Raw genomic sequence first — 11137 nt, 5'->3', positions numbered from 1 at the left:
TGTCAGCTGAACATCCATGATGATAATCTGTTCCACCACATCCCAGATGTTCTATTGGGTTCTGGTGACTGTGGAGGTCATCAGAGTCCAGTGAACTCATTGTTCTAGAAACCAGTCTGAGATGATTCCAGCTTTATGACATGGTGAGAGTAGCATCAGAAGATGGTACTCTGTGGTTGTAAAGGGATGGACATGGTCAGCAACAAGACTCAGGTAGACTGTGGGGTTGGAACCAAAACCTTTCATGTTGTTGATGTTAAATTCTGACCATCTGAATGCTGCAGCAGAAATAGACTCATCAGACCAGACGTTTTTCCATCTTCTATTGTCCAGTTTTGGTGATTCTGTGTGAATTGTAGCCTCAGTTTCCTGTTCTTAGCTGACAGCAGTGATTCCTGGTGTGTTCTTCTGCTGGTTCATCTGGATCAAGGTTGTTTGTTCAGAGATGTTCTTCTGCAGACCTCGATTGTAACCAGTGGATCTCTGAGTTACTGTTGTCTTTCTATCAGCTGGAACCAGTCTGGACATTCTCCTCTGACCTCTGACATCAACAACCCACAGAACTGCTGCTCTCTGGATATTTTCTCTTTTTCTGACCATTCTCTGTAAATCCTAGAGATGGTTGTGGGGCAAAATCTCAGTAGATCATCAGTTTCTGAAATCCTCAGACCAGCCGATCTGGAACCAACAACCATGATACGCTAAAAGTCGATTCAATCTCCTCTCTTCCTCATTCTGATGCTTAGTTTGAACTGCAGCAGAACATCTACATGTATAAAAGCAAAAATGGTTAAAAGTTGCCAATATAAATAGTTGCTGCCATGTGATTGGGTGATTAGAAATTTGCGTTTACAAGAACGTTGACAAGAATACTTCATTAAGTGGCCAGTAAGAGTAGATTATATAATCTAGTGAGCATCAATGCATTCGTTTCTTTTGCTGAGACTTTTGGGAAATTTCCAGGGAACTTGGATTTAGAATATAGATTTAAAACAGCAAACAGTTTGTTGACTAAGTAGTGAAGGAATATGAATGGCCATCGTGTGTCTGAGTTCATTTAAAACTTCCCAGCGGCAGATCTCTTCCAGAACTCTGTTCTCTTGGCAGGATCCATTTCACACCTTCCTGTATCAGCCTAGTCTTAGAGTAATCCTAGCTCAAATGATGCTTTCACCAGAAAGTCCTGGGTCACAACCGGTTCTGGTTTTCACACATCAGTCAGAGACATAGCCATTCATGTGGGTTATGACTTTTATTGAAAACACACAGAACTTCTCAGGCGATGCTGCCAGCATTGGAGGCAATTCTGGGCCACAGGTCTGCACACTCTTTTGCAACTGGACCTGTGATGGCAGAACCTGCAGAGAAAACAAAAACATCACCTCTGGAATATGCCATAAAGATGACGTCAAACAGGTTTTGTAACCATGCCATCTGATACTGTAGGTCAAAGAGTCTAAGAACAAAAAGTCAAGATCAGAATCCAAAGATTCAAAGTTTTCTTTGGCATCGTTATTTCCAACCCTCTACCTCCTCTTCAGACCAGGAAACAATCTGATGTGAGATTTGGCTCAAGATTCGGCAAGATCACCAGAACACATTAAGATAAAGATAGTTCATCTGACTAACAAAGACAACAATACTGTGAATAACATTGAAAAAAAACAAATCGAAAAAATAAAAGAAAACATTAAGACCATGACAGCCAGAGCAGGTTTGTTTAGTCAGATTGAAGTCATGAAGGACTTTTAAAGAGGATTAATTTGAGGCTGAGTGGCTGGAATTGTTAGAAGCATGCAGACAGGCCAGATGGGAGTCTCTAATGGGAGCACAGGTGCAACATTTGAATATATAATATAGGAATCAAAGTTTTCTTGGAGAGACCAACCAGTAAAAAGGTGCAGAAATGGAGAGACTGCACACTTCCTGGAGATGTACGATGAAAATAAATGGGATTTTTACAAAGCATGTAGCTAAGACAGAAAAAGCAAAGTGGTCTCCTGCCAGGGCTACAAATAGGGAGTTTCCATAGAATGACACTGACGAGTTTAAGGACATTAGATAAAACATGGGGCACAAATTAGTTCTTCAATCATCTTGAAGAATAATGGGACTGGATGGAGGCTGAAGTCTCCATCAGGCTTGCTGAGCATGAGACTAATGAATGCGTTCTATGTGTGATGAGGGGTACAAAAACAAACAGGTGGAAGGAGATGGAGGGGGGGCTGTTGCCATGCAGAGGATTTTGATGTTTCTGCAGCCGACAGTATTTAGAGAGCCTAAATGATCATTGGGAGTCAGCTACTGACAAATATTTGAACTAAATAACTATTTACTTAGAATTTCCTTCATTTTAAGATGATTCAGCTAAAAACAAATCAGCACAAAGAAAACCTGGGACAACCCCACCTTTCATTTCTCCTTTGTTGTTCACGATGACGCCAGCGTTGTCCTCAAAGTAAAGGAACACGCCATCTTTTCGTCGATACGACTTCCTTTGTCGTATAACCACAGCTGGATGCACTGTAACAAAGCATAGCTCCCGTCAGATTTCACTTCACAACCAGTACAGTTTCGTTTATCGCAGGAGTTGCAAAAAATAACATAACAGGCAAAACCCATTAAGTAGAATTTGAGATGTTTTAAGGCTGTAAAACTCACTACACACTTCATAAACTTTCTCAGGCAGACATGAACATTTTCACACTTTTTCTCTTGTTCAAACCTTCACAGAAAAATGAGTCCAGGATTACAGAATGAAAACAGAGATGTGACTGTGGTACAAGACTTATGTAAATGTATACAAATGGACGGTAAGTATTCAAATACCTGGATAGACACAATCTGTTCCCTAAAATTTGAGTATAAATATTTGCAATGTTCAAGATCGCTGAATCTTGTAAATCCAACAGTGTAATGAAGCGATGTAACTTTTAGGGATGTCCCAATCCAATCACATGATCGGAAATCGGGGCCGATCACGTGATTGGGGACTCGATCGTAATTGCACTCCTTTGTCTGATCAGGATCGGATATTTCATTTATTCTCATTATGATCAGAGCTTTATATTTCATCTTATCGATCTGGATAAATTCTCCACTCCACGTCTGCATGTCATGAAAAGATCACAAAATGTCATCACCAGAAAACGCAGCAGAAAACGGCAGACGCTCAAGCAGAAGGCTAACTTGTAAACAAAGCTAGCTAGAAAGCTAACTTCCGGGACCAATAACTTTTAAAAACGCTTTAAACTGACAGCAAGCGTCTCTATTGGTTTGTCATAACTCAAACAACAACCTCTAAAGGCATTTCAAATGAAAAAGACAGTATTTTTTCTTTTTAATGTGAAGCTCTTCATGCTGCAGACAGATGGCTAAACAGCAGCTGCTAACTGCTACATGCTAGCGCCGTGATTTAACTCCTTAGGACCCCAGCTGTCCTTTGATATGCCTGTTTTATTTATCTGACAGAGAAATAACAGTTAAAAAAATTAACTACTGTGGTAATAAAACCGAAAATGTGATGTCTTAAGAACTTAAAAAGAAGCACATAATCTTATAAATAAATAAATAAAACTAATAATGATATCAGCTATTCATAGACACTCATCAAATGTTATGCTAAAACAAAGTCATAATTTATTTTTAATAATTTTAAATGAGGACAGGAATCACATTTGGTCAAAAATGTTCAATAGCTCTAAAGATATTAAAGCTAAAGTCACTAAACTTTATCACATGATTAATTATCACTTATATAACAAGAAAATGTTCTTTTTTTTCCTAGTTTATATTTGCTGTATTTTTACTTGTTTATTAAAGCTACTTCACAGAAGTGTTTTATTTAAGTTTTTAATGATAAAAGAAGGTTAATGAAATATAAATAAGGGACAACACATATCTGTTTATTCAATTTCTTCATGTTTTAAGTGTATTATAAAAGTATTGGATCGGGACTCGGTATCGGCAGATACACAAAATCAAATGACTCGGAATCGGGCCCAAAAAAATCTGATCGGGACATCCCTAGTAACTTTAGTTTTAAAATTGCAGAATAATGTTGGATTTTAAGCAGTTGTGTCAAATTAATGCATTAATCCATTATTTAAAGACAAATTAGTGAGTCATTTATTCTTCTTCATCTATACTATTATGTCAGGGATCATTTCTACTGAGATGTGTATTATCATAAATTAAAGGATGACACTGATTACATCAGTCACTTGTCTGTTCATTTCTGATAATGCATTGTTCTACTTACCACCATGGTCACTTATAAAAGAAACAAATATTAAATCAATTATAAGAACTAATGATTAAAAGATCATTTATAAATGTTTTTTCAGAAAAGCTGACTGATGCGGTGTGATGCGTCATCATGGTAATGATAACAGATGCAGAGCCCAAACTATACGGCGGGCACCATCAGCAGAGGAAAGAAGTATATGAAGTTAAAGCTGTGTTCCTCATTCCTGGTCCCCGAGAACCACCACCCTGCCTGTTTTCCAGATCTCAGATGTCTCCACATTCTGATTGAATGAACACACCTGGGCCAGGTAATCAGCAGCAAGCAGTGCACACAGAGCTGGAAAACGGTCAGGGTGCCGCTCTGGAGGACCAGGAATGAGTAACACAGAGTTAAAACATCATTTCAGAAGGAAAGATCACCTCTAAATGGTTGTTTTTGCTCAATCACGATACAGTCTAAATATTCTAATTTCTCCAATGGCACCATCTCGTGTCTCATCTCTTTTACGGTTCTCTCTACATGTATTCAGACTGAAGCCCAGTGGTCCTGAGAGTCACTTTACTTTGTCTTAATCGAGTCCTTTTGTATTCAGGCTGCCGTTGAACGGACTTTCCTGTTCCAGACCAAAACTTGTGAACAAAACCATGTGACTACAGATCTCTTCAGTCATTAGCCAGAAATTATTAGGGTGGGGCAAAGCAATGAGAGAAGGAACAATTAAATTCTGTTTACAATCCTCGTAGAAATGGTTCTTATTCAAACTTTTTGTTTCTCTGACCAATTCTGAACATCTGTATCAGCGCCAGGTTCAACACTTTTTACGGCTTTTATTTTTTTTATTTGACCTTTATTTATCCAGGCAGGACAGATTAAGAACGGGATTCTTATTTACAACTGTGCTTACAACGGCTGCTTTGGTTCAGCAGAGGCACACTGCAAGACACCTACTGAGGAGACGACAGCTAATAAGGTACGCTGATAAGGTACAGACCGTCAGGAAAACGGTGAGAAGCAACGTGGATCATGACAAAAGTGGTTTTTAATCAACCTGCATTCATCCAATCACATTTCAATGAGTCGCTGTTGCATCAGTGCTCCACATTTATCCATGGTTTTTCCTACTGTTTATTTCCCATAATGCCCGTCTTGGATGGCCGTTTTGGGTCCTGTCCCACTCGGTGCACAGCGGAAACCAAAAAACAAATTGGAGTTCAGTCCAATTGGACACAAACTGACACCACCTCAAAGATGAGTCCGAGTGGTTCCTGGTCCTGAACGTGGTCTGCTTGGGCGTGTTCAGACTGAAAATGTGTTCTGGATCAGAGGAAACCAACTCTGGCTCACTTTAAGCAAACCAACGTATTTTATCAATTAATTTGAGTTTGTTGTTAGACTACCTACTTTAGGGGAAAGTAAAAAAAATAAAAATAAATAAAAGATTTTACTTTCCCAGTTGTCTGCTTTTCTAGGCTTCCCATTTCTTGCAAGGCATGGCCATGAAAACGTTTGCTAGTAAAGGGGAGCTTGTTCCACAAGGAGGAAACAAAAAAAAGCTTGTTCTGCAAAGTACACAAGCAAAGGCAACCCACCCCATTTTGATTCACTTCCACAGTTTAGTTCAGGCTGATATGAAACAGCGGGAAATAGTTTGAACAAGATCCAGACAGAACTGGAGGATAATCTGCTGGACTCACAGCAGCAGCAGAGTTTGAGTATGGGATAATACCAGACGAGGTGTGCATTATGAGAAATTAACGCACGACGCAGAGGCCTGAAACATCCTCCGCTGTGCACGGTTGCTTGCGCAAAGTGCGTTAACTTCTCCTAATGCACACTTAAGTCGGGTATTATCCCCCTTATACCATGGTCATTAAAAAAAAAGTATATATATATGTATGTATATATTAGAGCTGTCAGGCGATTAAAATTTTTAATCCTGATTAATCGCATTGTCTGGAGTTAACTCGCGATTAATCGCAAATTTACATGTGGCCTTTTTTTAAGGAAAAAAATGTGTGCTTCGTGGAATTTAGCAGTTCTACATTAATTATGAAAACAAGAATAGTAAAATTAATAGTTTTCATCAGAAATACTTTATTTTGTAACATTGTATTGAGATAAACTTTCTTAACAATAAAAGGCTGTAACATAAAATGCCTAACAAAAGCCCAAGTACAAGTGAAGGGCATTTTAAATTCAAAACTTCAATCAACGTTCAGTAAAATAAAATAAAAAACATCAAAAATAAATTTTCCATAACACTTTCATGTTCATTTTTTGTCAGGACCAAATATTTTCCTCCTCTGCTGAACTACAGTAATAAATTAAATAGAGATAGTGAGAGAGAGGCTTTCCCTCCGTGTGTGCTTTGCTCCTGTTGTTGCTGCTGTCAGTGTAACTACCGCCCCTCCTCTGCTCAGCGCAACACTCACGGCACAAACACATATTGACCAATCACGTGCGACATGCGGAGAAAAAAAGGGAGTGAGAGAGAAAAGACACGGCTTCCGGCTCCCAGCGAGGAGCCGGCTCCCGTCGTTCACTTCAAAGAGCCGGTTCAAAGAGCCGTTTCGTTCGCGACCGACCGATCACTAGTGGTACTGGACGCGAACCGGAGCCGGGTTAGGGTGCAGGAGCTCTCCAGGTCCTAGCGCCGGGCCTGTTTTAGCTCGCAGCTCGGAGGTTGGAGAGCCGCCCGTGATCAAGTGAGAGCAGCCTGTGAGTTAAAGGGGGGACGCCCGCGCGCGCGGTATGGAAAGGCACGTATGAGAAAGTCCGCGATTAATGCGTCAAAAAAATTGAAAATATATATATATATATATTCAATCAACATTTAGTACTTTATTCTTGTCATTTCTTCGGTTTAGCTCATTTTTCTTTGCAAAAGGCGAACTATTTAATCGCACGTGATGCTGATCATTGTCACAGTGACATGGCAACAGAGCTGGAAGACGGCACAGACCTCAGCTGTAGCGGTGAAGTGTTGCACTTTTGAAAGGAGGGCCTGGACAAATGGAGTTTTTCTTTTCTTTTTCTAAAGTTAAGCCTTTAGAACATGAACAGCACACAATCAGCTTCCTGTTTAATTTCACGGCAGATTTGGTAGATTCCGCTCTTCTGACCTGCTCTAAAAACAAACTCCCTCTGGTGGTGAAACAGAAGACTACACCATTCATGCCGAGTGATGTTTTATGAGTAGGAGAAGAACTAATTTAAAAAATAAATAACCAAAGTTGAGCCGATCATTATAGGGCGGGGGGTTGCCTTATTTGTCAATATTTACTCCTTTACCTTACAAAAAGAAAGCGATTTATATGCTGATTGTCATGATAGGTTTAATAAAGCATTAGTTCAGAGAGAAAGTTTACCTCTTACTGCTTGATTTTGTCCAGATGATGAATAAAAATGTTTTAACCATCTGCTCTCTTTGGGGTCCAGATGACTCCAACCACATATTGATGTGTGATTCCTTCCATGACAAATGTGGACAAAGGTGGACAGGATTTTATGTCTGCCATGGACATCAGCAGTGTTATTAAACACTAATGATACGAGCTGTTCCATGTGCCTACGTTGAACCACAGACCGGTTTAATTTTAAACAACTATTTGAACATGTCTGATTAAATGTTATAAAAGTAGTTAATAGGACCAAAAAAACAGCATTTTGTTTGTATAACAGACATGAATCAACTGTGAATAAACTTTATTGGTAATGTCTGTGTAACAATAAAGGACTAGTGTTGAGTTGAAGAGGAGGCTATTGTCGACAGTCAATCAGGACGAAAAAAAAATGTGCAAAACTACACACACACAAAAAATCTTGAAACGGAAATTACAAATGCGAGTGAGGGACCACTGTATTCAAACAGCATTTCAAACCTCCGACTTCCTCCCGCCAACCAAAACCATGCCTCACAGATTAATTGGTTACTCTATTTCTAGGTGTGAAGGTTAGTGTGTATAGGTGTGAGATAGTGCCCTTGCGACAGACTGTTGACCTGTCCAGGGTTTACCCTGCCATTGCCAACAAGTGGCCGAGTTAGGCTCCGGCACCCCAGTGACCCAGAAAGGGACTAAATGAGTTTAGAAAATGAATGGATGAAATCTCAAACCCACACTTCACTGAAAGTCACACCCACCTTTTTTCCTGAGCTCTGGCTTGCCCTTCTTCACAGTAGCCATCACCATGTCACCCACTCCTGCAGCAGGTAGGCGGTTCAGACGGCCCTTGATGCCCTTGACAGAGATGATGTACAGATTCTTGGCACCTGAAGAGATGAGAAACAGAAAGTCAATCTGTTTGCAGTCACTGGGCTGCAGTGGAAGGAATGTCCCATCACTGATTGAGATTGGTCAGCCAAAGGTAGATGCTGCCATCTCACCCACAGTGATGACTTTCTGTTTCCTTCAACGACAACTCACCACGCCACATTAGACGGAGCAAGTGCTTTTGGAAGGACAAAGGAGAGTGGCGCTGTCAAACACAGCACAACATTTCTACAACACGTTCCCCATTCATTTAGAATGACAAAAAACTGCAATGAAACACTCAATTCTGGGAGAAAGCACAACCGCTGAAAACGGCACTGGTTCAGGTGTACCTGTGTTGTCAGCACAGTTGATGACTGCTCCCACGGGGAGACCTAGTGAAATGCGGAACTTGGCCCCAGAAGAACCACCACGTCCTGGAAGAAAGGAGGAAAAACATTCCAGAAACATCAACTCACAGACAGATCTGTTGCTATGAAAAGCATGAGTTATGTACCGAAGCTCCGTCTCCTAGAGCAGTTAACATCCCCTAAATATCCCGAATGTTTGACCGTTTCATTCCACACTAATCTGGTCTCCGGAACCTCTAGTCTCACCGAGTCCAGTGCTAACACTCAACATTCAGTCTGCCGTCACTGGATCACGGCCGGTACCGTTTAAATGTAAGGCAGAAGATCTTTGTTAGAAACGCCACGCCAACGAGCACGGGGGTCCAGCTAGTTTCAAAATGTAACATTACTGACTGAGGGACCCGGAACACGACAGGCTTCGTCCCTCACGGTCGGCCTCATGGACCAGAGGCTAACACGCTAACCCGAGGATAGGACAGGCCCCGGGCCCGGCCTACAGACAGCGTTACATCCCAACACATGCCATGTGTGGCTATCTGTTCGCTGCTGCTACTGCACTTTATTCTTCACCTATATGTACAGGCAGGAACTAAGGTGCAGGACGGAGGAGAAATTCCCGTCTCTGACTGGACGGCAACACGCGGCACTTCCGTGGTGCTAACAGAGACGCGTCTAATCCACGCAGAGTGAGGGCTAATATGTATCGAGAAACTCCGAAATAAAACCCCAAAATCCTTTAACAGGCCCTTTTACCGCTCAGGGGCGACACCACAACCTGACAGAGCGACAGAAGCCCCAGATGAAGCTGGATTTTCTGAACGGCTCTCACCTCTCTTAGACATGGCTGCGACGAAAGAGACAGGTTCCGAAAAGAATTATGGGAAATTGCGCTGCACTCATATTTGCTTGGTCACGTGGTCAATGATGTTGCTTTTACGGACTATTGGAAAAATCACTAAACAGCCACGATCAACTGTAGTTTTTGAAACAACTCCCTGAATCTATACTCCATCTTTTCTAAAATTGTGCATTTTCTTTTAATCTTTGGAACAAATTGGAACGATTCATAAATAGTAAATTAAAAACAATCTGTAAAATAAATTAGGAACATATAATTACTTGTTTTAACTTTGATTTAAAAAAAATATATATATATATATAGAGAGAGAGAGAGAGAGAGAGAGAGAATATTGTCAATGTATAATTATTTCAAACCAAGTTTTATTTTTAGAATTAAAGAAACTTCTATTTTTTCGGTTTTAAACTGAACTGCAGCAATTTTATAGCACCATCAACAGGATCCATACCACCAAAGCATATCATACAGTTGAATTTTGTGCCTCACTACTTGGTGGCTAAATTATTTTCTCTTATTTATTTATTTTCTAACTATTGCTTCTTTTCTGTAACTTATATACATTATATTTTACTCATAATTACCCCACTGTAATTATTATGTGTTGGAATATTATCATTAATGTAATTGTTTTGTTCTGGATGCATTTGTATAATTGTTTTGTAAATCTGTTTGTATTCAATAAAGTTTTTTTAAAAAAAGTAACAGCCACGATTTTATGTTCAACAAAAACGAAAATATCACACTATCCTACATTTTACGTGAAGTATATTAAAAAATGATTTAAATAACATTCAACTGTTTCCTGCCCAATACAGACTGAGGGGAAAAAGTGAAGTTAAGAGGCTGTGAAGGCAGCTATGGGAAAAGAACTACGTGTTCACGTGGTTTAGGTTTATTGGGTTATAGTTTATTCATTCAAATCCTAGCTGGGAGTTTGCATGTTCTCATCATGGGGTGTGTTGGTTTTCTCCAGCACCCCAGCTTCCTCCCACAGTCCAAAGACACTTCACAGGCTTATTGATGACCTCAAGTCCTCCCTTAGATGTGTGAGAGAGTCTGTCTGTTTGTGGAGCATGGTGGTGTATTGGTTAGTATTCTCAGTTAAAGATGAATAAGAAGTTAGCAGAAGTGTGTTATTTGTCTTTGTTTTATATTTCAGTTCTATTTAAATTCTCCAAAAAGTTGCAAAGTTAGATTTTATGTTGAGAAAAACCTAAAAAAAAACATTTACATTGCATTTATTATCTAAATTATTGTTCTGTGAAGGAAGAGACCTTGAAGAAATGTTTTCATTTTCATTGCTTAGTAGTTATACTGTAAAATAAAATAAATCATTGACAGTTAAATGAAAAGCATTTGATATTGGCTAAATCTCTGAGTCACATTGGTTGACGTTTTGGATAAAGAT

The 11137-nt window shown here is 39.8% G+C and overlaps 1 protein-coding gene across 1 annotated transcript; it reads right to left on the bottom strand.

Annotated features, from left to right (window-relative positions):
* Window positions 1-1233: 1233 nt before the first annotated feature.
* rpl23 (ribosomal protein L23) lies at window positions 1234-9845 on the bottom strand. The gene is made up of 5 exons (XM_024270844.2): window positions 9700-9845; window positions 8853-8936; window positions 8391-8519; window positions 2410-2523; window positions 1234-1358 (listed from the first exon to the last, which is right to left on the bottom strand). Exons 1-5 carry the CDS (start codon window positions 9710-9712, stop codon window positions 1276-1278), a joined length of 423 nt encoding a protein of 140 aa, XP_024126612.1. The 5' UTR covers window positions 9713-9845; the 3' UTR covers window positions 1234-1275.
* Window positions 9846-11137: the final 1292 nt, after the last annotated feature.

The sequence above is a fragment of the Oryzias melastigma genome, linkage group LG5, assembly GCF_002922805.2.
Source record: "Oryzias melastigma strain HK-1 linkage group LG5, ASM292280v2, whole genome shotgun sequence".
Lineage (NCBI taxonomy): Eukaryota > Metazoa > Chordata > Actinopteri > Beloniformes > Adrianichthyidae > Oryzias > Oryzias melastigma.
This window is presented reverse-complemented; position numbering and strand designations above follow the sequence as displayed.